Source organism: Heloderma suspectum, chromosome 1 (assembly GCF_057233095.1).
Source record: "Heloderma suspectum isolate Gila_16-S chromosome 1, 16-S_ref, whole genome shotgun sequence".
Classification (NCBI taxonomy): domain Eukaryota; kingdom Metazoa; phylum Chordata; class Lepidosauria; order Squamata; family Helodermatidae; genus Heloderma; species Heloderma suspectum.
In genome coordinates this window covers 414,853,534-414,879,651 of record NC_139458.1, presented here as the reverse complement: position 1 = coordinate 414,879,651, position 26,118 = coordinate 414,853,534, and the positions used below count along the sequence as shown (strand labels likewise).

General features: G+C 45.9%; 3 protein-coding genes across 6 annotated transcripts in view; 2 read left to right on the top strand and 1 right to left on the bottom strand.

Moving 5' to 3' along the window:
* POLR1B (RNA polymerase I subunit B) overlaps window positions 1-2,716 on the top strand; it is a 30,490-nt gene extending 27,774 nt beyond the window's left edge. Inside the window, exon 15 of the mRNA XM_084829079.1 lies at window positions 644-2,716. Coding sequence (XP_084685205.1) covers window positions 644-1,523 — 880 coding nt within the window. The 3' untranslated portion in view covers window positions 1,524-2,716. The remainder of the gene's footprint in view (window positions 1-643) is intronic.
* On the bottom strand, window positions 2,632-12,587 carry PEX39 (peroxisomal biogenesis factor 39). Of its 2 annotated transcripts, XR_014786950.1 has the most exons (6): window positions 12,167-12,587; window positions 9,679-10,465; window positions 8,690-8,812; window positions 5,850-6,073; window positions 4,422-4,602; window positions 2,632-3,059 (listed from the first exon to the last, which is right to left on the bottom strand). XR_014786950.1 is itself a non-coding variant. In XM_084829084.1 (2 exons), exons 1-2 carry the CDS (start codon window positions 12,299-12,301, stop codon window positions 10,121-10,123), a joined length of 480 nt encoding a protein of 159 aa, XP_084685210.1. In that variant the 5' UTR covers window positions 12,302-12,587; the 3' UTR covers window positions 8,277-10,120. The 2 variants fall into 2 exon arrangements, 1 of the variants encoding a protein (XP_084685210.1); XM_084829084.1 differs by lacking the exons at window positions 2,632-3,059; window positions 4,422-4,602; window positions 5,850-6,073 and having other exon boundaries at window positions 8,277-10,465.
* PTCRA (pre T cell antigen receptor alpha) lies at window positions 12,371-25,680 on the top strand. Of its 3 annotated transcripts, XM_084829081.1 has the most exons (7): window positions 12,371-12,720; window positions 13,794-13,975; window positions 14,080-14,367; window positions 15,919-16,239; window positions 17,860-17,898; window positions 21,882-22,017; window positions 23,609-25,680. In XM_084829081.1, exons 3-7 carry the CDS (start codon window positions 14,226-14,228, stop codon window positions 23,706-23,708), a joined length of 738 nt encoding a protein of 245 aa, XP_084685207.1. In that variant the 5' UTR covers window positions 12,371-12,720; window positions 13,794-13,975; window positions 14,080-14,225; the 3' UTR covers window positions 23,709-25,680. The 3 variants fall into 3 exon arrangements, with proteins under 3 accessions (XP_084685207.1, XP_084685209.1, XP_084685208.1); XM_084829082.1 differs by lacking the exon at window positions 12,371-12,720 and having other exon boundaries at window positions 13,104-13,975; window positions 21,885-22,017; XM_084829083.1 differs by lacking the exons at window positions 12,371-12,720; window positions 21,882-22,017; window positions 23,609-25,680 and adding an exon at window positions 20,605-21,566 and having other exon boundaries at window positions 12,911-13,975.
* Window positions 25,681-26,118: the final 438 nt, after the last annotated feature.

Below are 26,118 nucleotides of genomic sequence, written 5' to 3'. Positions count from 1 at the left end.
TATTCATTGCATCAGTGATGCTATCTAGCCATCTCATCCTCTGCCGTCCCCTTCTCCTTTTGCCTTCAGTCTTTCCCAGCATCAGGGTCTTTTCCAGAGAGTTTTCTCTTCGCATTAGGTGGCCAAAATATTGGAGCTTCAGCTTCTGTATCTTGTCCTTCCAATGAGCACTCAGGGTTGATTTCCTTTAGGATTGACTAATTTGACCTCCTTGCAGTCCAGGGGACTCGTAAGAGTCTTCTCCTGCACCACAGTTCGAAAGCATCAATTCTTCAGCGCTCAGCCTTCCTTATAGTCCAGCTCTCACAGCCGTACGTTACTACTGGGAAAACCATAGCTTTGATTAGACCTATACATTTGCATTATTTCATTAAAAAATACTAAGATTCTCAGAAACCTTAATCTGATAGCTTGTTCTGTGCAATTTCTGTCCTCCTGCAGAGCCATGGTATATACAAAGGCCTGATCTTTGCCCTGGGGCAGGGAGAACAAGGCTCTCCCCACTCCCCAACTTAAAGCAATGATCGTTATTAACTGTTGTGGTTAGGAAATGGTCTTTTGGAGTGTTTTTTCAAAAATGCAAAGCTTTACTGGAGAAGCTCTCCTAGTGGCGATTCAAACCTGCCTTTTCCTTTTTCTCCAGGAATAAAGAAATGTGTGTTGTGGATAACATCAAAGTATGCAGTAATGACACCGGAACCGGCAATTTCAAGTGTGTGTGCATCACTCTGAGAATCCCCCGGAATCCGACGATTGGGGACAAATTTGCCAGCCGCCATGGACAGAAAGGAATCCTGAGCCGACTGTGGCCAGCTGAGGACATGCCCTTCACTGAAAGCGGAATGGTGCCAGACATCCTCTTCAACCCGCATGGCTTTCCATCCCGAATGACCATTGGCATGTTAATTGAGAGCATGGCGGGGAAGTCCGCGGCAATGCACGGGCTATGCCATGACGCCACCCCTTTCACGTTTTCTGAGGAGAACTCTGCCATGGAATACTTTGGCAAGCTGCTAAAAGCTGCCGGCTACAATCACTATGGGACAGAGCGAATGTACAGTGGCGTTTCGGGAGTGGAGCTTGAGGCAGATATTTTTATTGGCGTGGTATACTACCAGCGCCTGAGGCACATGGTCTCTGACAAGTTCCAGGTGAGGACTACGGGGGCCAGAGACAAAATCACCAACCAGCCCATTGGAGGGAGGAACGTTCAAGGTGGAATCCGCTTTGGCGAGATGGAGCGGGACGCTTTGTTGGCTCACGGGACGTCCTTCTTGCTGCACGATCGCCTCTTCAACTGCTCCGATCGTTCGGTGGCCCACGTGTGCATCCAGTGTGGCAGTCTGCTTTCGCCTCTGCTGAAACCTCCGCCTGTGTGGTCGGCCACGCACCTCCGGCAACACATTTGCACCGTTTGTGACCGAAGCGACACCATCGAAACCATCGCCATCCCGTACGTCTTCCGCTGTTTTGTGGCAGAATTGGCTGCCATTAATGTAAAAGTGAAACTGGATGTGAATTAGCTCTAGCAAATACCTTTTTTTTTTGCTCGTGCTGGGGGTTTTCAACTGTGATGACTGATGCTGACAACAGAGGCACCAGAGAGAGGCCGGAAAATTAAAGGCGACAATAAGAAGACAATCGGAAGTCTTTTCAATAGAAAACAGACGTGTGCCTTTATACTTCGTGTACTGATCCTATATTAAACAGTTGCTTATGTTGCTTAACCGGAAAACAATGTTGGCTGCAAGTCCTCAGGCAGCCGGGAAAGGTGATGTCGGTAGAAATGTTGTAACGGAAGCATTTTCTGTTCCCCATTGGACTCCTTGACTGAAGCCTCTGCCTTGAACTGGAGAAATCTTAGCATAGATAAAAGCAGGCTTTTGGCTGTGGTTTCCAACCGCATGATCAGTGTCAAAAGAGAAGTTCTCATGGTGCTATCCCCTTGCATTCTGAGGAGAGGAGACCACACTAGGTTAAATCCAACTTCTGGTGAATGGGCTTCCCCTTGATCTCCTCCCCCCAAAGCCCCTGTCCTCTCTTGGCCCCAGATCTGCTCTGGAGGGTCCCCCAACCCTTTGCAGCAGATCTGGGAGGTGTGTGGGGGGGGATGCAGGTGGGAGGGGAAATCCATTTTGTCGGTGGTTTCCATTTTGCTGGTGGATGGCCAGTGTTAGACATTACCCACTGACTGCCCCACTACTATTTTTTTAATCAGTTTTCCACAAATCATGTTATTCCAGAGCTGCATACTAGTATGCAAAAATGATAGCTCCATCTCCCTGTTATCCCCAAATAGTGGCTCCTTATATTCCTCCAAGTAGGTTTCTGTGGAAGAACTAAGGGGAGCGTTGGGAAAGATCTGTTTTTTTTAATCCATTGTCACTTCTCTGAGATTGCATATAACGTGTATGCGGAACTTGAATTATGACTTCTGGTTGGTGGTATTATTTCTGTCTGTTAAATGACCATTTTGGCTTTGGCTTTGGCTTTAAAAGGATCTGATAAATACTGCTGCTTGTTAAAATGTTGCTGGAATGTGGCCACGTTTTGGCCATGAATCCATAGAGAAACCTTTGTTTGCGTTCTGTGAAACAAGTGACCTTTAAAAAAATAAAATCTCAAGTTATACTGTACGCAAAGATTTTATTTTAGGTTGATATTTTAGTCTTGTTGGGGTTTATTGCCAAATAAACAAATGAATGTGTTAAATGAACAAGTTAATTAACCTGATCTTGGGCCTAAATTATCTATAGACCTTTAGGAATATGAATTACATTTCACACTAGGTGCAGGGGCCCAGAGTGTGCTGTACACAGACACAGAAGGCCAAAACCAATAGGTTCAAAGAATGCTTTATTGGCATACAAGTGACCAGTGCCTTTTGGATCCGACAGTTCCAGAAGAGGGAATTAAAGTGGAAACAGCCTTCCCAGTTCAGTTTTAACCTCTTCCAAATTCTGCCCGCATAGGAAGTAGAATGTTGTTCTCTGCTTCCTTCAGTTCTAGAAGAACATGATCTGCTTTTGGCATTGGGAGCAGGGCAAAATTGAAGTTGCCTGGTGAACAGATGGAGAGGAAAAACAGTTATCTAGCGGAAATGAGATCCAGCAAATGCAGGGCTCATTTCCCCCATTCCAGATCCCCCCCCCCCCTCGGACATTTGTCCTTTCATCTATCTTATAATAAAAGAGAATGTGCATCTCTGTCCATCAGCGCCATAGCAGCAAGACCATGAAATTTGGCATGCATACTAAGATTCCTGAAACTTGGCATGCATATCAAGGGGACCCTAGCAGTGTACAACCTGGAGTTACTCTGTTTTTAAGAAACATTAAAATTAATCTGTGTGGCTGAAGCCTGCAGTAACATCTTCAGCCACAAGGAGTAGACCTCCCTAACCAGCACATAGCTTTGCAGTCCATACAGTTTGAAGTGGGGAGATTAGTAGGCTGTGGAACAGTTATACATCTGCCCTTTCCTCCCTGTTGTGGGGCAGCCCCCCCTCAGGGCAGCCAAGCAGATGGACCCCTCCCTTTAGGGCTACAGGGGTGCACCATGGTAGGGGTTGTGCCCAGGGGTGCCAGTGATACCTGTGTAAGTTTACTCGAAGGCTTTTCTGGATGAAATTAAATGCTATTCCAACCCATGCAAAGCTGGGTCCGTTTGCTAGTCTCTACAACAAAGCAGAGGCATTCACCTGCACCCACAAGAATGCACAGATCTCTGCTGCCAGACAACAACATTCAACGGAGGCCCCTTAGTCCCTTAACCTCACAGCACATGACAAGGGACTGTGCCCCAGGCTCCTTTTTGCCTGTAAACTGAGCCATGGCTGCCTGTAACACATTGGAATGGCTGCAGCTTTCATCCTAATAGGACTGGAGGAGTTGCTAAGCACACATTGCTTCCTATGGAGTCATTTGTCTCCTTCCTGTCCTGGTCCCTTTGCATATTGCCCATAAATGCATGCTTCCTTCTACTACAGAAAGGATGCAATCCTATGCATATTTATTTGGGAGTAAGTCCCAAGAACAATAGTGGGGGGACCCCCCCCCAGCTGCAGTGATGAATTTACGTGCCTACAAATCTCTTGTCTCCACCAACCCCTGAAGTTTGATGCATCTTGCTTTAAAAAAAAGAGGGAGAGAAATGTAGGATTGTGGAGAAGCCGTGCCCATCTAAAAGAAATGTGCGCTGTACCCATGCACATTCAGCCTAGGAGGGAGAGCCCAGCATGATACTTCCATCCACACCTACCCACAGGAACATTTTTACTTTCCTATTGTGGTTCAAGCTTTTACACGAGAGATCTTAGAAGCCAAGTATTGAACAGCAACAGGTAAGTGCGCTGCATCTTGCTATCTCCCCTTCCTTTGCAACTTATTGTTTAGGTGTTAGGAAAACACGGGGCACCTTACCCCAGTGGCTTCCCATCCAGGTGGTGATCAGGTCTACTACGCCTTCTCAGCTTAAGATTGCTACAGCAGCCGGTGCTCCATGGCTAACTGCTAGGCCCCATCACATTGTCATCACCAATATTTTTAGTACACTGCTGCAGCCAGTGTTGTGAAAAGCCAGCAATTGAGGGAGAACTCCAGTCTGCAAGTACAAGTGCAGAAAAAGCATGTATGGCAAAGGGGAAGATTAGGTGTGGGACAGCAAGGAACAGAACCAAAGAGAAATCAAATGCAACATCAGTGCTAATATGGACGCACCCTCATGTTTCATCAGTGGGACCATCCAGCCTTGCAGCCATTAAATATCTTCTAGGTCCGGGGTGAGCCACTTGTAGGGCTAAAACATCTAGAGGGCTACAAGTCCTATCAGCCACAGCCAGCACAACCAATGGTGAGGGATGATGGGAGTTGTGGCTCTCCAGATGTTTTCACCTACAAGTTGCCCACCCCTGTTCTGGATAGTAATTCAGGCACGTTTCAAACCCTGCTAAGAATGGATCAACACAAACTGACAACTTTGTTGCTTTATCTGTTTTTACAAAATCTTCCCCAGTGCTCTGTCACAACTCTGACCAAGGCAGGGCTTGGAATGGGGCTTTGCAGACAGTAGCAGAACTGACACTTCATGCAGCCCCTACTGCGAGCTCGAGTTTTTTGTTTTTTAGAAGATTTATATACCGCTTTACATCCAATAAAATTCCTGAGTGAACAACAAAAAAGAAAGTGGCAAAAAGAATAAAAGTGCCCAATTGAGATCAAGTTTTGATTTTTGAAGGCCCTTGGGCAAGGCCTCTTTGATTGGCCCCTGCCTTCTCGTGCATTGTCAGCAGCTACTCTGGTTCCTCGTCCTCTTTCTCTTCATTGCTACCATTTGCTTGCTTGACAGGCGGAGCGCCAGTGAGCAGATAGGCAGCGGCATCTGCTGCTCCCCTTCTCAGCACCAGCACCACTGTCTGGGCCAGAGTGAGAGGCAGGTGAACAAGGAGGCTGCAATGGTGAAGAGGAGGGGCAAGTCCAGGGAGCTCTTGTCAGTGGGCCCCTGTTGGGGTGTCGGCCCTCAGCAGGTGCCTGACCAGGCCTATTCTGGCAGCCTCTACCCCAACAGCTTCTTGTATGCATCTCTTTCTCCCATACTGAGTAATTGTTTGTTTTTATTTTTCCTATTGGGACAAGTGTCACACTTGGGGGGCACAGTGAGGGAAAATTCTGTCCTCTACCCTTGACAGCAGGCAGCCGGGGCCTTTACTGGCAAGAATCCCTCATGAGAACATGCATATCCCTGAGTAAAGAGTTGCAGTGCACTGCTTGTGTCCCACACCTGGGTCCTTGCAATACAAAAGGCTTCCTGCGCCCATCCCAATGATGGGCATTTCACAAGTCGCTACTTACTAGCACAGCATCAACAGCAGCTGCTGTTCCACGAATTGTTGTTTGCGCATTTGGTTAAACTGCAGCGCAGCAGCTTCTCAGGTGCATCCTTTCCTTTGCTCAACGCCAGCTGGAGGCCGACTTTGTGGCTTAAGAGATGTTGGCAGCCAACGGCTGTCTTGGATGGAACCTTTAGGGTTTTTACTTTTCTGCACTGCTCTCCCATTTGGGATTCCAGCAGACATCTGAAAAATAGACCCTTGCTAAATATGTGTCCCAATAAATGAGTCACAAAGTAGGTATAATTTATTGACTTAGATATTTAAAAGCTTGATGGTTACTCTGCACTCCAAATTATTTTTTTATCTGATCTTTTAAAAGTTGTTTTTAGACAGTATTTCATTAAGGAACCAAGGGCTGTCACAGTATAATTAAGGATCATTTGGATTTGGCTGTGTCTTTTCAAGTGCTCTATTCCAAGCAAAAAGATTTTTTTTAAAGTTTGCTATCAAATGTTAGTTTCCTAATAATAATAATACATTTTCTTTTTCAGAAAATAATGTTATTCTAATTAGGAAGCATTTAATTTATAGGGGGGTCTAAAGTCTTAAAGATTCCTTGAAGGTATAGCAAAAACCAAATAAGGTTCCACTCCATTTTATTAATTTATATCCCACCCTTTCCCCAATACGCTCAAGGCAGTATACGTGGTTCTCCCCGAGCCATCATTATATCTTCACACAACCACCTTGTGAGATAGGTCAGGCTGAGAAATAGTGACTGGTCCAAAATCACCCAGTGAGCTTCATGGCTGACTGGGGATTTAAAGCTGGGTCTCCCCACCCTAGTTCTACACTCTGCCCACTACACTGGCTCTCATATTTGCATAATATGACAGGCTGGGCCCAGAGTTCAGATGATCAGTAGCTCTCGTGTATAGAAGGCATTCTTAACCTACTGGGATTCGCATCCAGGCTCAGAGCTTCTTATATGAAATGCCCACTTTATAAAAGAATGATCCTTGAAGAGTCTAACAAGGACATTCTGTTTGTTAGGATGAAAAAAAAGCCAACACCCCAAAAACCTTCTCTAGAAAATCTATCCTTCCTAGTTGTTAAAAAGAGGCCAAAATGGTAGATGGTGGACTAGGTTCAGGGATTTGTGTATGCCACGATTCTGTAGGAACATAGTGCTCCAGGAAAATCTCAGCTTCCTTTTCATTCTTTTTTTAAAGCACATTTCTAGCCCTCATATCTGCCAAGATATGCTTGGAAATGTGTCGGTGATATTTGCTGAAATTTCAAAAGCCAGGTGGCAGCTGAGTAAGACGGGGAATGGAAGCTTCAGTGTCCTTGCCTCTCCATCCTAGCACCAGTTTTGAGGGTCTGTACCTTGTGTTGGGCCAAAGAGACAGAACAGGTATGCTGCTGGTGTACCGCCCACCCCGCTGCCCAGCAGTCTCCCTGCCTGAGCTGGCTGAGATGGTCTTGGAGGTGGTGTTGGAGAACCCTAGGACAGTGGTTCTGGGGGACCTCAACATCCACGCTGAGGCTATCCTGACAGGGCCTGCTCAGGACTTCATGGCGATCATGAGGCTGTCTCAGTACATCACTGGCCCAACACATTGGCAGGACGTACCCTGGACCTGGTTTTTGCTCTTGGGTGGATGAGGGATGATCTGGTTGGGGGGGGGGAGGGTCAACAACCCCATTGTCATGGTCAGATCATTTCCTTGTGAAGTTTGGATTGGCAGTAGCAGATCCTCCCTGCAGGGGTGGAGGACCAATTAAGATGGTCCGCCCCCGGAGACTTATGGAATCCGATGGATTCCTGAATGCTCTGGGGGATTTTCCAGCTGATAGGGCTGGCGATGCGGTCGAGGCTCTGGTCTCACTATGGAATGGTGAGATGGGAAGGGCCATCGATACAATCACTCCCAAGCGCCCACTCCGGTGCTGTGGACCCCGTAATTCACCTTGGTTTACAGAAGATCTACGGGCAATGAAACAGGCTGGGCGACGTCTAGAGTGCAGGTGGCACAGGTCTCGGAGCGAGTATGATTGACGAATAGCAACGACTCTTCATTGTGCCTATTATGCGGCAGTGAGGATGGCAAAAAAATCTTACTATACATCTATTATTTCATCCTCGAAATGTCGCCCAGCAGAATTGTTCCGAATGGTGAAGGGCCTGTTGGGATCTTGCTCAGCCTCAGAGAAACTGGGATTGGAACCCTCGGTCATCTGCTGTGATAAGTTTGCTAGGCGCTTGGAAGAGAAAGTTGCTCATATTCACTCAGAACTTGACGCCACAGTTATCGCAGAGTTTGGGGAAGTGTCCAGCGTTCTATCTGGCTGTGTTTCCTGGGATCAGTTTCGGCGCCAAGTAAAAACATGGCTTTTTACCCAAGCCTTTGAGAGCTAAATGCATTCCCTAGCACATTGTTTTAACTGTTTTATTGTTTTAGATCTTAACTGGTTTTAGCTTATTTAATAGTTTAGTATGTTCTTAGGTGTTTAAATTATTTGTTTTATACTGTTTACATTGATTTTATCTGTATGCCGCCCTGAGAGTTTAATAATATAAGGCGGGATAGAAGTGTTTTAAATGAATAAATAAGAAAATAAATAAGAAATAATTAACAAAAGAACAATAACTGAAGCAAAATAATATTAAACTTGCGTAATTATACAAGACTGGATCTACGTGGCATCAAATGTGAAGCACTTTCATGTTTAATGCAGATTTCCATGCAATCGGCTTTGCTCCACCAAGAGCACCCAAAGCAAAAAATTTGGAGTAAACACAACCTTCAAACCCGCATTTCACAGGCCCAACTGCACTTTAATCATCCACCTTACTTTGCACTTGAGTGGGCGGAGTCCTGCTAGTAGGAGTGAACATCATCAACCCCAGAGATGTTGCTCAGCCAAAGAGAGAGGCTTGCTCCCTGCCCCTCTCCATGTTCCACTGCTCAGGGAAGTCTAGTGGAAGAGATGAGTAATGTCAGATAGTTTAGCCTACACCTCTCCCCATCGCATCCCCCAGCTGTGAACCAGCAATACTGAAGCCCGGGGACAGGCGGGCGGGTGGCTGGGCAGGCAGACAGAAGGCACCTAAGTCCTCCATGGAGGGAAAGGGCTGGAATTGCCTCCCTCTGCTAGTGTTCTGGGGTCAGCGGCAGTGGCGACTGCCGCCGCCGCCGCCTCCGCTTGCCCAACTGGAACTAAACCTCCTCCTCCTCCCCACAAACACGCAGTAAAAACACACACACAGGGGACTATTCTGAGGGGGAGACATGAATGAATCAGAGATTGCTATTTGTGAATGGAAAAAGCAAATTGCTGCATTACTCTGAAGAGGCAACCCAGTGCAATTCTGCGATTGGGGAAGCTTGTTCCCAGCCCTCTCCATGCTCCCTTCCTGCACTGGCTGCCCTTTCTCCTTCCTTGGGAAGGAGAATTCCGTAGTTGTAGGTGTTATCGCGTGACTGCAAAGTTGCGGGAGTATCACCACCACTACGAAATAGCAGCTGGCTGCCCTTTCTCCTTCTGCTCTGTGTATTCTTTATTGTACACTACATATAAACGGGCTACTCCACTATTGTGAGTGAAACAGGGCTACTGATATTATGAATGGGAAAAGGAGGCTATTTATTGTGAAAGCAACCCTACTGCAAATGCGGAAAAAGGGGGAAAGGGGGAGCGGCCCCACCCCTTGACCACCTCACCGCCAGGCCACAGCCATGTCACAGAGGAAGCCCAGGATTTCATGCAGAGGGACAGGGCATACTGGAGGGGAACTGCCTCGGAGCCGCTTTAAGTAAAAAATACAGAGTAAAAGGACTTACAGAAAATGCAGCTTTTCAAAGGGATGCAGCTGGTTGGCTGCAGAATGGCCACAATGTCATGTGTCCCTAATGACTTTAAGCCACAGCAGCATTGCAGAAAACCTCCCATGTAGATGGGCCCCAAGTCACAGAAATCTGCTTTCTGGATGCAGATTTTTAATTGCCTGAGTGCAGAATTGTATTCTAGGGGGTTTTAGCACTACACTTCGATTTTAAATAACCGAAAAGGCATCTAAAGCACATTTTAATTACAACTTTTACACAAGCTGTTATTTCAATGCCATGGTAGCCTCTTGTCCACAAGAAACCATTAAAACCAGCAGGATTTAAAATCCAGTAAGGGTGTTACATCGCACAGACACCATTCTGCAAGTCCGCAAATCCAACAGGTCTTTGGTAAAGCTTGCTCTGTTTTGCTAGGGCAAAAGGGGCTTCCCATTCGTCACGGCTTGTTCTCCCAAGGCTTGGGTCTCCGGGCCATTTGAGATGGAGTCGGGCTCCCTTTTGTTGCGGTGATGTTTAGCTTCTGCAGTCCAGGAATGTCCTGCCCAGCCTGGACCAGGCGAAAGATCTCAGAAAAAGACACTGCAGTATCCGGAGCAGGAGGTTGGCTGGCAGAGTCCTCTCGGGTCTCTTCCTTTATATTTTCCCTGGTATCAGGAAGTGAGCTGGTCGCATCTGCCATCATCAGTGAGTGGGTGACAATTGGTGCACTGCAAGAAGCTGCTGTCTGATGTACAACATTGACTCGGATACCAGAAGAAAGGAGAGTGCCTCCAAAGCGGGCCTAAAAAGAAGAGAGATTTTGAAGGACTTCATTCACCTATTATCAGCTTAGCCACACTAACTCGCCCACCCGCCCATGAAAACCACCACGTCGGTGGGCACAAGGGAGAATCCTTTCGGTGGTGGTCCCAAATATGTGAAATGCATGCCTTCTTGGGCCTAGTTCTAGGCCTTTAGGAGAGCCTTAAAAATGGTATCTGTTCTCGGTGGCTTTCTCCTAAATCACTTTATTGGGTTACTGAGTGGAAATGATTTTAGCCGTTAACTGTTAAAGAATTTTAATATTTGTATTTTTCATGTTATCTGTTGATTATTATTTTTTGTGCTTTTCAACATTTTGTTTGTTTGATGATGTTTTATGGGCTATCAGAAGCTGCTTTGAGAGGGTAAAGGTGGCCTTTATTATTATTGGTCGTCGTCGTATTTCTTACGTTAAAGAGAATGCAATTGGTGCTCCAGGCCAGATTCTTCTCCAATTCTTATAGAGAGCAAACTGAGCCTACTGCAGGCCTCATGACCACAAGATCTTGCCTAACTGTGGACATTTTCTTGCCTCTTCTACCACCTAGCCTGATGAAGAGTTCTGGAAAACTTGCAGAAGCTTTTTGGCATTTTAGATGGTCCTCAGAAAGGTCCTGCCCAACTGTGGATTCTGGATCACACACACACACACACACACACACACACACCCTCCCAGAATCTGGATTTGGCGTCCTTCAGATGTCTTAAACTACTCCCATCAGCTCTAGCCAGTATGACCAAAGGTCTGAGATTATGGGAGTTGTTGTCCAAAACATTCGGAGGGCATTCCGACAGGCAATGAAAGTGGGCAGGAACTGACAACTACAAAGTACCGGAAAGACATTATATCCGGGACATTGCAGCTTGTGGGTTTCCTGTGGGCAGCTGGTTGGCCACTGTGTGAACAGAACGCTGGACTAGATAGACCCTTGGCCTGATCCAGCAGGGCTCTTAAAGTCTTATGACGGGCAAGTGGGTGTTCTGTGGGTTTCACAGGGTCACTAGCGGAGCCACCAATCCCAACGGTATCTATCCCCTTTGATTTTATTTAAAGTATTTGTAGGCCTCCTTTCAGGGCAGAAGCATTTATTATGCAGCTAAGCATAAAGGCATTTATTATGATTAATTTATTATTAATCACTCTGCCTCCTCAACCTGGTGTCCTCCAGATGTGTTGGACTACAACTCCCAGCATGGCTAGCTGGGGCATGTTGGGAGACGCAGTCCAACACATCTGGAGGGCACTAGATTGGGGAAGGCTACTCCATTAAGACCCAGCCGAAGGGCTTCTTAACCACTCTCTTCCCCTCCGATGAAGCGCATTCATTTTCCTTTTGTAAGGGCGACAGGGGGGAAAGGCTTTAATAACAACTGGGAGGCGCTGTTGGGGGGGAGGCCGAAGAAACCTCCTCCGTTAACTGCATGCAACCGTGTTTGTGTTCCAAAAGCCCATAGAAAAGGGGGCAGCCCCATCAGCTCCGGGCTTGACAAAGTGCAAGCCTCCTTTCGGGAACCCCAAGAGGGCGGCCCGATCCCCTTGCGCGCGTCTTTACTTGGGAGTCAGTCCCCACCACCGGGCTCACAGGGCTTGCTCCCCAGTCGGAGTGCAGGCGATGGCAGCCCCCGGACGCCCGATGCCCCCCCAGGCAAGGGCTGCCGCGCGCGCCCCGCCGGGGCATACCTCGCCCCGCCCTCTCCAGGCGGGCCCCGGGAAAAGCCGCTTCTTCCGCCAGGGCCGAATCCCAGCCCGGCCCTTCCGCGCCTCGCGGACTTCCCGGGGGCGACCACCAGGGCGGCGTGGGGGAGGCCGGGCCATACCAAGAGCGGCCTGTTAGCAGGGGACGACGACAGCGCGCCCGTGGAGGCCGGCGGCGCCGATCTCGGCGGGGCGGGGCCGGGCCGCCATTCCGGGTTTCAGTCAGAACTAGCCGGAATTCTGAAGGAGCGGTCCAAGGGGCTGAAGCCCGTCGCCAAACTAGGTTCGGCACCTTGGGCAGAGCCTTTATCGCTCCGGATGGTTCTGACTGAAACCCAGAATGGAGTGAAAAAGGCCCCCCCCCCCCCGAAATCGGCGCCACCAGCCTGCACGGCGCACCTCCCCTAGTCAGGCCACGCGTGTATCCCTCGAGGGAGGGCTTCTGAGGGAGAGAAGCGAGGTTCACTCCCGCACCCTCCTCGCATTTTTTCATTAAACCAGCCTTTTCGCAGTGTGTTTCCTAGTTGATTAAATGCTAGGTGATTGATCCTGTGAGCTTTATAAAATGTTAGTTGAGCTTCAGGGCACAATCCTGTGCATGTTGGGACTGACAAAAGGCCTCCGACTCCCAGCATGCCCCAGCCAGCATGGCTGGCTGGGGCATGCTGGGAGTCGGAGGCCTTTTGTCAGTCCCAACATGCACAGGATTGTGCCCTGAAGCTCAGGCCTGGGGGTGGGTGTGTGTGTGTGTGTGTGCACTCCATGCTAAAAAGATTTAAAATTATGAACCAAAAGCTGAGTTCCGCCATTTGTACCGATCATGCAAATTGAGCAATTTTTTTTAATAATTTCTTAACTTGCGTAATTTATTATTCGTTCCCCCCTCTTTTGCATATTCTGTTGTTCTTTGGCGGTTCCATGGGATACCCATATGATACGGTGCTAGTTTGACATGTAGGGCAAATAGCAATGGTGTGTGTCTGTGTGTGATTTTAATCGGGAAAATGGCAGCAGGCGGGGATAAAATGTTAAAATAATAAAACCGTCCTTCAGTGCTGCAGCCCCAATCCACATCTCCTCCCCCACCCCCTACAACTGCTGTGAATCCTTAAAACACACACACACACACACACACACACACACACACACATACCAGCAACAGCTGTGGGAGATCCTGGCCACAGAACTCCCTCATCAAATCTACATTGGCCCCGAGATTATTATTGAAAGGATTCTGGGCCCAGCACTGCATTCTGCTCTTTTTCTTGAAGAATCATGGCACATGTACATACACAGACCTCCTTATGCCCTATTAAACGTACTCATTTTTATAGTGCTCCAGGACTCTGGCATTTTTATGTCAACGTCTGGTGTCAGTGAGAGTGTCCTATGGTTCCCGCACCTAAAAAAAAGGATACTGTAGAGTTGGAAAAAGCACAGAAAGGGACAAGTGAAATGATCAAGGGACTGGAGCACCTCCCCTATGAGGGAAGGTTACAATAGCTGGGATTGTTTCACTTAGAAAAGAGGTAAGGGGAGATGTGCTAGAGCTGTACAAAATTATGCATAGTGTGGATAGGGAGAAGTTTTTCTCACTCCTTTATATTAACAGAACCCAGGGTCATCCCATGAAGCTGATCGTCTCTTTTCTAAGCTAAACAATCCCAGATGTTGTAACGAACCCAGATATTGAAAAGAACCATAAGAAGGGACGGCAGCAGGGGCCTTGAAGTTGCTGTCAATAATTATCGCCTGGGCGGCACACAAGTCCCCAGGTCGGTCTTCCTCACAATGGTGAGATGCATTGTATTTCTATTTAAATTATAGTAATTATTTCTAAATTGGAGTATATAGATATAAAGTAGTGGATGCAAATCAGTGTCCTTTTTTACACACAGGCCAAGCACTTTTGAAATAATTTTTACAAAAGAGCGCCCTTAAGAAAAGGAACAACAAAAAACCTTAGTGGTTTACTTGGAGAGCAGCTGTGCAACCGTTAGCAATGGGAAAGGAGAACTGAGGTCAGAGGAAGAAATGCTGAGAGATGGGTTTTGGCACACTGTCTACTCACACACACTCTGTTAGTGTTCCTGCTCCTCAAAAGATGCCACAGTCTCTCAGTGTTAAATTCGCATGGAAGCCCCTCAGGCACCTGCTGACCAGCACAGCACTCCAGCTTCTTACCTGTGAGTAAAATTTCTTTCCTTGATTTCTTCCTTTTTGGGGTCAGAGCATAAGCAAATATTCCAGAGCATATGCAATCGTTCTTCAGGTGTACCTTTATCTTTGGTTATTGTTAGGAGGTATGAAAGGTTATCAAAACAAATATTCTTGAGGTACATTCTACTTTTGGCAATTTAATCTTGACTGGAACCAAGAGCAGGCCTTTGAACTTTGCTATGATGATATGCACAGCCCTCCAAATCTCTTTGCCCCATCTCTGACGTGGCACCCCTGCTCACTTGTAAAACCTTGTGGGTTGGGGTTCGCATCAGTTTTTTCATGTTCGTAACAGGGAATAATGGTAGAAGGGAGGTATGTAAGTTTTTCGATAAAGTAAAATAGACAGGATTTTGGGGCTATTAAAATTTGCCCCCACAGGATAAAAGGGAAATTCTTTGCCAGAACATCGTAGACACACCTCAAGACAAATACGATCGGATTTTTCATGTTGTTCACAATAAAAACAAAAAAATTCAAATGCATCAGTGCACTCAAAACAAATTATGCATATAATTCTAATGTGTATCAATGTATTTTGCTTAATCTGGAGTATTTTGCATGCAATCTGAAGTATTCTACATGCTTTAGTCTGAACCAGGCGTCTGTGTGTGTGTGGGGGGGGGTGAATGGGTGACAGCAACAGCGGCAAAGAGAAGCAGTTGCTGCAGCCTGGTCACCTGCTGATTGTCTGGGTGAAGGAGTCAACTGTGAGGTGTATTTACTTTCTGTTATCAGATCTAATACACTATCAACCGCACTACATTATCTCTCAGCCACCTTGGTTTGCTTCTCTGAGGTTGCATTTCTCTGAGACCTGGCTGTCAGAGGGACTGCCTATCTCGCTATGAACCGCTCAGTTATTAAGAGCAGTAGGACACGTCCTTTTGAAGACAATCTTCGCTGACAGAGGTCCGCTTATCAGGCATGTGGGAGAGGGGCTTTCTCCTTGTGGAGTTGTGACTGGTCCCCACTCTCTGTGTTCAGGAAGGGAGGCTTTCTAAACTTGGCTTTCTTAATTGTTGTTATGGTTTTTAAGATTGTTTTTAAGGTTTTACTATGTTTGTGATTTTTTTTTTGTATTTTTTTGTAAGCCGCCTTGATTGGTTTTCCAGAAAGGCAGTAGAGGAAAAAAAAAATTCTCAGCGTGGCTTCCCACCCCCCCTCACATGATGTTGCACTAAAGCAGTCTTGCCACACATGTGCGACCATAGTGGTATCTTCTAGCCCAACCTGGAGCCCTCCAGATGTGTTGGACTACAACATCCATCCTCCCAGTGGCTGTTGGCCATCCTGGCTAGGGATGATGGGGGGTTTAGTCCAATGCTTTTGGAGGGCACCAGGCTAGGGAAGGCTATTGGAGACAGAAGCCTTACTGAGTTCGGAAAGAGAAGATCTCAAAGAAAGTCACTTGCATAAAGAAACTCAATAGCTCTGTAGCCCTGTAATTTTGTGCTAGCATGTGCTTTGCACTTTGTGCGTGTGCCTTCCTAATGACCTGTTTCTTCTGTCAGCAGGTAGCTGCTCCTTGAGCTTATTTCCAACGTTGGCACCACCACTCCATGTGGTAGACAATGGCGAAAGGAAGACGCTGGTCGTATGTTTGGTGAATGACGTCTCGGAGGATGCACTGGGCGCCATTTGGTTTTCCAATGGAAATGGGAGCCTGCTGGAGTCTTTCAACTATGGGATTTCCAAGGAAGAAGATGGCACTTTCAGCACAGTCTCTCAAATCTCCATCAGCACCAAAGAATTTGAATCATGGGATATTGTGACTTGCTTTGTGGCAGAAAACCAAACCTCAAGGACATGGAGCAACACCTCTCTTCAAATCACTGGTATTTATCAAGGAGATAAAAGCACAGATTATTTAAAGTAAGATATATCTGTAGGACAGCCTTCCCCAACCTGGCAGTTCCCAGATGCCTTGAACTACCGTTCCCATCATCCTTAGCCAGCAGAACTATTGGCCATGCTAGCTGGGGATTATGGGGATTGTAGTCCAACGCATATGGAAACCATGAGGTTGGTGAAGGCTGTTTTAGGAGACCAGTAATTAATTAATTAATTTTAAATGTTTGGGGTCCTGCCTCTCCTACAGTGGAGGCTGGTGGCTCTCATTTCGGTGGGGCTACGATGCCATTCTGCGTTTCAGTCAGAACCAGCCAGAACTCTAAAGGAGTTATCCAAGGTACTGAACCCTATCCCTAAAATAGGTTCAGCACCTTGCATAGGTCCTTTAGAGTTCTGGCTGGGTCTGACTGAAACCCAGAATGGAATTACAGCCCCACCAAAATTGGAGCCACTAGCCTCCACTGCTCTCATATGCTGAGTAAGGCTGCTTGTTTGTTTATTTGTTGCCTATTTGTTTCCCTTCTACCAATCAAGCCAGTATTTATTTATTTATAATGCTTTTATTTTGAATAATATCCTATCTCTAGGTAGTTCACAATACATATGTAGTACAGTATAAAACCAATACAGAAACCATGTAAGAACACTGTAAAATAATAAGTAAATAAATAAAAACATTACAAATCATAAAATGGAGCAGCGCTATAGTCCATTACAAGTCTGGGAAAGCCAGTGTAAACAAATACATCTTCAAGTCTTCAAGAGGCATTTAAAGCTCACCATACTTTCTGCCTTTCAGTCGACGCATGGGAGGGTGTCCCAGAAGGTGGGTACTACTACTGAGAAGGCCTGCTTACATACTGTTACCTGGCAGCACTCCACTGGCCGCAGAACGACCTATAAGGCCACCTCTGAAGATCTCAGAGGTGGACTTGATATGTGTGTGTGTGTGTGTGTGTGTGTATAGTTTAAAATAATAGCATATCATTGTATAGATATGATACAAATGGGACAAGAAGGGAAGGGGAAAATAAGCAAACCTAGGTAAACTAAATACCAGTGTGTGACAGTTCTGGGGTTGATGGAGCGAAAAGGCTGTTGATCCTAGCCAGGCAGACAGAGGGGGCCTGCCTCGCTGCCTCATCTTTCCTCTGATATGCCCAGGTAGAATGGCTGCTGATGGAGAAAGTTCAGAGAGGAATTTATACATTGATAGAATTAAAATGTCCAAATAAAAACAAAACAAAATTCAATGTACTAAAATTGCAGTAAAAGGCCAGATCCAGTTACAATCATCACCATAAACAGGCAAGAGAAATGTCCTGTATCTAGATCCTGGTTTGTACACGCAACCTAATCCAGAGTTCTACATACCAGTTGCAGAGCCTTCCCTTTCCCAGCCAATGAGATGCCCTTACCTAGATGTCTGCTAATGCAAGAAAAAAATTAGGATGTTCATGTACAATTTCCAGGCATTTCAAATGAATAAGTTTAATAACTTGGAAACTTAAGAGGATGCAACAAACAAAGTCTTGTAACAAAGCAGTTTTACTCATCTTCCTTCTCTAATGTCTTCTCTAAATATTTGTTTTGTTTTACGGAAGAAAATAGGGGAGATCCATGCCTGGATGAAAACCAAGGAGGTAAGACCAGCAATCCTCCCTCCCTCCCTCCCTCCCTGCTTCCACACTAGGCATTTACTGTGGAATCCCATGCTTCATTCACTCACTGTTTATGGGGCATCCACAATTGTTCTCATCCAGCACTTTCCATGTGATTCTTCTGTCTTTTCTCAGACCACTTGGGGTACTTCCAGATGGAGGGCTCCTATGTTGTGCAGCTATTTTTCTCCTTAATATATTTTTTGCGGTAAGGAAAAAGACAGAAGCAGCAATGGGAAAACACAGGAGGGTTCCACAGGAGTGGAAGATGTCTGAAACTGACCCCCCACCCCATAAAATTCCATGAATGAGGCAATAAAATACTCATCTGAAAGCATCCAGAAAGCCTGGATTTTTCCAGAAGAATGGAAGAGTTGCACAATCTCCACACTATTCTTCCACCTTTTTAAAATGGCAGGATTTGGATGTGGGCAGTGATATGTCAGGAAGATGAACTAGGTCTATGTGCTCATGGAAGTTTGCGGGCGCTTTACATGACACCGTGACCCTCCAGGGCATCTCCTGCTCTAAATGCCCTTTGTTGTTTTTAAATAGATCACAGATAATGAGCTATCAAATTACCCCCTTGTGTTCCACTGGAGCTCCTTCCGGCAAGAAGAGGGGGGAGATCAATTAAAAATAATGGAAGACTTACAGATATGGGGAGAAGGAGTGGGGAAAGGAAACCCATGAAGAACAGAGTAGTTACAATCCTGAATTTAAAATGGAAGCAGAAAGCCCCATTTTAAATGCAGGATTTTAGGCTGGTGTAGAGATGCCCCCCTTCTAATGCTTCTTACGCATATTGAAAGACTCTGGATTCAAGGCGGACACTGCTGTGGCTTGTCAAAGAATACAGTGGCAAGAAAAAGTTTGTAAACCCTAATGATAATTACGAAAATTCCATAGTTTACCATGATAGCCTTCGTGAATCAAAACCAGTCTTTTTCTAAATATCCAATAGGGATTATGTTAACCAGTTCCATGTCTTGTGAAATAAAATGATGTATAAATTATTTATTTATTTACAATATTTATATACCGCTCCATATCTAGAACAGATTTCGGAGCAGTGAACACAAAAAATAAAACAATAAAGGAATAAAAAGATTAAAACACCACATTAATATTATACTTGTTTAAAAAACACAATGCCAAAAAAAACATAACTGGTCAATTAAGGAATACCTCCTGGAACAGTGCTGTTTTCAGGAGGTGCCAGAAACAAACCAGTGTTGGTGCCTGCCTGACCTCCAGGGGCAGGGAATTCCAAAGAAAGGGGGCCACCATGCTGAAGGCTTGTCTTCTGGTGGACTCCAGTCGTGCCATGGGTCCATGTGGGACCACCAGGAGCAAGCCCTCTGATGACCTCAGTGACCAGGCAGGTTGGTAAGGGAGAAGGCACTCTCTCAGATATCCTGGTCCAAATTGTCTAAAGCTTTGTACACTAGTACTAAAACCGTAAACCTGGCCCAGTAGCGAATAGGCAGCCAGTGCAGTTCCCTCAGCAAAGGAGTTACATGATGGAAAGGGGCAACTCCTGAAAACAGCCAAGCTGCTGCATTCTGCACTAGCTCCAGCTTCTGGAGCAGCCTCAAGGGCAGCTCCACATAGAGCACATTGCAGTAATCCAGTCTTGAGGTTACTAGCGCCTGTACCACTGTGGTCAAGCTAATCCCATCCAGGAGAGGCCATAGTTGGCAAACCAGCCAAAGCTGGTAAAAGGCACTCTAAGCTTCCATGGCCACTTGGGCTTCCAATGACAATGATGGATCTAGGAGTATCCCCAAACGATGGACCTGATCTTTCAGAGGAAGTGCAACCCCTTCCAGAACAGCCAATGAGCCTATCTCCTGGACTCAGGAACCACTCACCCACAGGCTTCTGTCTTGCCAGGATTCAGTTTCAGTTTATTGGCCCTTATCCAGCCCATTACTGAGTTCAGGCACTGGTCCAGAACTTGCACAGCCTCTCCTGATTCAAATGTGACAGGGAGATAGTGCTGTGTGTCATCAGTATACTGATGGCACTTGGCTCCAAATCCCCTAATGACTGCTCCCAGAGGCTCCATATAGATGTCAAATAACATTGGGGACAAGAATGCAGAACCCCATAGCTCAATTGCCAAGGGGTTGAGGAATGGTCACCCAATGTTACTTTCTGAAATCAGCCCCGCAGGTAGGACCGGAACCACTGTAAGACAGTGCCTGCAATACCATTCCACAGAGTCAATCCAGGAGGGTACCATGGTCAATTGTATCAAAAGTCGATGAGAGATCAAGCAGAATTAACAGGATTGCACTCCTCCTGTTCCTCTCTTGATAAAGGTCATCCATCAGGGCGACCAAGGCTAAATTAGGCAAACAATGAGTACCTAAGAGTCAGGGTATGTGCAAAAGTAAGTGAACCCCTGGTTGCATCAGCTAAATTAAAGGGAATAATTAGAATGAGGTGTTTCAAGTAAGTAGTTAGATCTTCAGGGTGAGTTTGGGAGGCCCCACCCTATAGAAGGATCAGAAACTTTGTGAGCTTGATCTTTACCATATGGTTGTGTGGAAACACATTATGCCACAATCAAAAGATACCTCTGAGGACCTCAGAAAAGCAGTTACTGCTGCTCATCAGCCTAGATAGTGTTACAAAACCATTTCTAAGGATTTGGGGCTCCACCAATCTATTGTCAAACAGATAGTCTACAGATGGAGAAGGTTCAAAGCCATGGTCACTCTACCCAGGAGTGGTCATCCTACCAAAATCTCTCCAAGAAAAAACCGGCGCATCATCCAGGAAGTAAAAAAGAACACCAGAGTAACATTTAAGGATCTGCAGGCCACTCTTGCCTTGGCTAATGTGAATGTTCATGACTCAATGATCAGAAAAAGACTGAACAGAAATGGTGTTCATGGAAGGATAGCCAGGAGGAAACCACACTGTCTAAAATGAAACATTGCCGCCTAACTGAAGTTTGCTAAAGATCACATAGATGATCCCCAAGATTTCTAGAACTACTTTCTCTGGACAGACGAGTCACAGATAGGACTTTCTGGCCTCAATTAAAAATGTTATGTTTGGTGAAAAACAAACACTGAGTTCAAACAGAAGAACCTCATCCCAACCATCAAGCATGGTGGTGGGAATGTGACAGTTTGGGCCTGCTTTGCTGCCTCAGGACCTGGACGACTTGCCATCATTGACACAACCATGAATTCTTCATTGTATCAAAAGATTCTAGAGGAGAATGTCAGACCACCTGTCCAAGAGCTGAAGCTGAACCAAAATTGGGTCATGCAACGTGACAATATCATGTTCCTAAACATATAAGCAGATCTACAAAAGACTGGCTGCAGAAGAAGAAATTCTGTGTTTTAGAATGGCCTAGTCAAAGTCTGGACCTAACCCCCATCAAAATGTTGTGGCAGGACCTGAAGTGAGCTGTTCATGCAAGGAAGCTGTCAAGTGTCACTGAGTTGAAGCAGGACTGGGCAAAAAGTCCTCAAAACCAATGTGAGAGACTGACCAACAGTTACAGGAAATGCTGACTTGAAGTCATTGCTGTTCGGGGGGGGCACCAGGTGCTGAATCTAAAGGTTCACATACTTTTTCACTCATGGATATTGAATGTTGAATCAGTTGTGGATAAATAAATGCTGAAAAAGCATCATGTTTGTGTGTCATTTGTTTACTCACGTTATCTATTGTTCTTTATCTAGGATTATGGGGTTAGATTTAAGAACTCATAACATTTTAGGTTGGAAATATGTGACACAAAGGTTCACAAACTTTTTCTCGCCCCTGTATTGGTAATGCTGCTAAGAGTTTAGAGAAACTCGCATGCAGCTTAGTGCAACCCTCTTATTCTTCACCTCATGCATCAAAATGTTTTGGGCCAACCTTGAGAGCGCTTATGTGTCTGTGGATTTTGTTCTGCTCTAGAATTGCTCTGCATTGTTTTCATTTTTTTGCAGCAGCCCAGGACGAGACATTGTCCACAGAGGTTCTCCATACCCACTCACAAGTCCTGCTTCTTTTGGCCATCAGAGTGTTGCTTTTCAAGTTTCTCCTTTTCGACGTGTTGATGACTTGCTGCATCCTTTACAACAAGTAAGCCTAATCACAACGGTTAAAATACACAACCCCCAAACAAGGAAGCAAGGAGATGAAATAGCTGCTACTGAAGACATTTTTTAAAAGAACATACCAAATGCTTCAGAGGATCTGTCTGGGGAGGTGCTGGACTGTCTTTCACTGGCAGTATTTAAGCAGGGGCTAGACAGCCATCTGTTAGGGAAGCTGTCAATCAGGCTTCCCCAACCTGGTATCCTCCAGATGTTTTGGACTACAACTCCTAGCATTTCTGTCCATTGGCCATGCTGCCTGAGGCTGATGGAAGATGAAGCCCAAATCATCCAGAGACCAGAGGGCACAAAGTTGGTAAGGCTGCTAGAGATGCAAGGTTCCTGCAGTGAGCAAGGGGTTGGGATGGATGACTTCCCAAGTTCCCTTGCAACTCTATAATTTGATCATTCTATGCTAGGATGTGTGTACAAAAGAACAGGATCAAAATATTGGATCCCATTCCCTGTTGTTCACTCCCATGAACCCATGACCTGGGTGATTTGCAAATCCAGTCATGGTTAGTAATGTGGGATCTCTACATATGGTAGCCTGGAAGGACATCTGGTTGATTCTTTGTTGCTGCCTAAATCATGATCAGAATTCATGCAAAGTGTAATTGGATATACAGTGCTCCAAATCCCGAGAAAATAGCTGCTTTGGAGAAGATTGAGAACACGAGGCTTGTGGCAAACAGGGAAATGTTCACCAACTACTGATGAGGCTGCAGTCCTATACCCACTTACCTGGGAGTAAAACTCATTTAAATCCATGAGACTGACTGCTGAGTAGATGTGTAGAGGATTGCACTTGTCTAGTAATTACACAGTCTGGGGGAGTACTTCTATTATGGGAGGAAAGGTAAGGGAGCCCTTTAAAAATTCTACAGCCCCCTCCTCTTATTCAAGCACTGCCAAACAGGGTGATCTTGGGCCCTGATTCACACAGGGCTTTGCTAAATCAGTCAAACCTCTGAGTTCAGTTAATGCTACTCTCCCTGCCAAACCCCCCCTCACCCCTAAATTATATGATCTATACAAATTATGCACACTTATTTAATTGAATTTATATCCTGCCCTTCAATCAGGGAGGTTTACAAAGAATGATTAAAATTAAGTTCATAAATGTGATAAATTGCATGTCTTTTATTTTGCTAGAGAGAGAGAGACTAACAACCTGTTGAGTTAAAACTCTGGGTTGTTTGTCCCTCAACAACCCAGAGTTCCAGGTTCGGGAGTCGCATCCATCAACTCAGGAATGGGGCATTCCTAGGTTGTTGATGTAAGCTGATTCAAAGCGGAAGTAGCAAGCAGGTGGGAGGCCGTGTGCTTGCTTGCTCCTGTGCAGCCTCCCCAATTCATGGGTTGTTTAACCCATGAACTCTGCAAACCAGGTCAATCTGTGTAGTTGTGCAGAATTGCAGCAATACACTTAGCCTTGAACCTTCTTCCTCACATAGTGTTAGGATAAAATGGGAGAACTCTACATGTGCACAGCTCCCTGAGTAACTTGGAGGAAGGGCAGGAGATGATGCAAAGGTAATGAATAAATATATCCCTCTTCTCCCATCTCCTTTCAGAGAAGACGTCCCGACACATCTGAAGTCCTTTAACTGTCCTGCGGTTTGTCCACACAAAGTCAGACCTGGTTCTATCCCAGCAAATTATAACTCTGGATAGCAGCAGACTGGGGGGAAAGTTAACTTTGGCACATCCGGATGACAAGAAGGAACTCTATATGTGACAGTAAATATGCATCCTCAAGAAGATGGAATTCTACACTTGGACAAAGGAGAGACGAACCTCAGGTACCGAGTCGAACGTAGGCTGAGTAGCAGGGTGCGGGATTCCAGTTGAGCAGTCTCTGCTACGGCCTTCTATCTGGTTCCTTCCTTTGCTGCTGGCAACTAATCAGGCCAGGAGTGCTTCCAACTAGAGGGCTCCTAGCACTACCAAACAAAAGACATTGTGCAGCTATTCCATCTTTCCCTCCGTAATGGGCTTTTTGTGGAAAGAAAAAAGACAGAAGCAGATGTGGGAAATCACAGGAGGGTTACAAGATAAAGGGCATCTCTACACCAGCCTAAAATCCGGCATTTAAAAGGGGGCTTTCTGCTTCCATTTTAAAGGCAGGATCATGACTCCCTTTTTCATGTGCTTCCTTTTCCCCCTCCCCTCCTTCTCCCCATATCTGAGTCTTCCATTATCTTTCATTGATCTCACTCTTACAGCTTTTCCTCTTTTCAAGGAGGGAACTCAAGCAGAACGCAACGGGGCGGGGGAGGATTTGAGAGCTCATTATCTGCGATCGAGCCAGCAAATTTCCGTGAAGGAGCTATCTCAATAGCAGGATAAAAGCTCCATGTGAAGAAAGGCAATGTCATCTGGGCATCCGTTGCCCCCCTGCAAAATTCTCTGAATGAGGCAGTGGGGGGGGGATAAATGATAAAAGCGGTCTTGCCCAGCCTGGCACGCTCTAGATGTGACAGCGTGCAAGTCCCACCATCCCCAACCAGTGTGCTGGCTGGGGATGATGGGACTTGCAGATGTCACATCTGCCAGGTGCCAGGTTGGGGAAGACTGGATGAAACAACTAAGCTAAACATCTAGGTTATGACAGCAGTACACAAACACACATAGATAACCAGGCCTATCCCCGTTTGATAGCCTTGTGTACAAGGAATGTGATGTCCTAAAAAGCTTGCTAATCTCTCAGTCAGAGCTGTTTGATACTCCTGCATGGATTATGGTTATTTTGGTTTATAGAGTTTTGTTCAAACATACAACTGGTACTCATCTGTATGAGAGAATGCTGAAGAACTTTCACTGCCATAGGGAGAGAGGACCTTGGAGAGCCCTTCTAAGCAGAAAATGATTGACTGCAGAAGAAGTCACAAGGTGCAGGTTCACACATGCATCTTCACCACTCAGCATCTGTAACATCATGTGACACCCTGCATATGTGAAACAGCTATCACAGAATGAACAGCACAGGCAGATCTTCCATATCTCCTCACCTCATCTTTAGCAAGCAAGCCTCATTTTTGACCACAGCAGGTATGGGAAGGAGGATGGGTGAACAAGCCCAGGGAGACAAGGAGTGGGAGATATTGTGGCTGAATTTACTCCTGCATTGTTAGTACTGCTACTTAGGAAGGAAAGGAAAGGTTCCTCCTGTGCAAGCGCTGGCTGGGTCTTTACTGACCCCTAGAGGGACGCCGCTTACGCTGGTGTTTTCGTGGCAGACTATAGCAGGGTGGTTTGCCATTGCCTTCCCCAGTCGTGACTACCTTTCCCCCAGCAAGCTGGGTACTCATTTTACTGACCTTGGAAGGATGGAGGGCTGAGTCGACCTGAGGTGGCTACCTGAGACCCAGCTTCCGCTGGGATCGAACTCAGGTCACGGGGAGAGTTTCGGTTGCAATACTGCCGCCTACCACTCTGCGCCACACACTGCTACTTGACAGATATAGTAGAATACCGGCTTTTTTGCTTGTAAAGCAGCCAAAGCATATCAAACTTTTGAAGCAGAGAGAACATAACATTGTTTCTATGAGATATGATACTATGATTCATTGGACTGTAAACACATTTTACTTCTATACTTCTACAATTGTTATGACTTTGTCTTAATAAATAACTTACTGAGTGCAACAATAATGTATTGGGGGCAGGAGGGTTCTCAAGGTTGGGGTCTGGCAACCTAGGTTCCCCTGTTTATCATCTGTAGCATAGTGGCTAAGAGACTGACCTGTGAATCAGGAAGAACCCAGTTCAAATATTACCTCCGCCATGAAATCACTAGGTGTACCATTCTCTCTCAGCCTTAGTCTCCCCATCTGCAATATGGAGGATAATAGTAATGCCTTACTTTAAGGATTACAACTAGATAACACACATAAAACACTATTCACATTTTAAGTATTATCATCATAGTCTTTCGAATCATCGCCAAGTGATGGGAGGTCAACAATGTAATCCTAAGCATGTGTACACATGTCCCACTGAACTCAATGGTTCTCATTCTCTAATAAGTGTATGTATGCTTCCAGCCATAGTAGCATGAAATACCATTATTGTTTATTTGGTC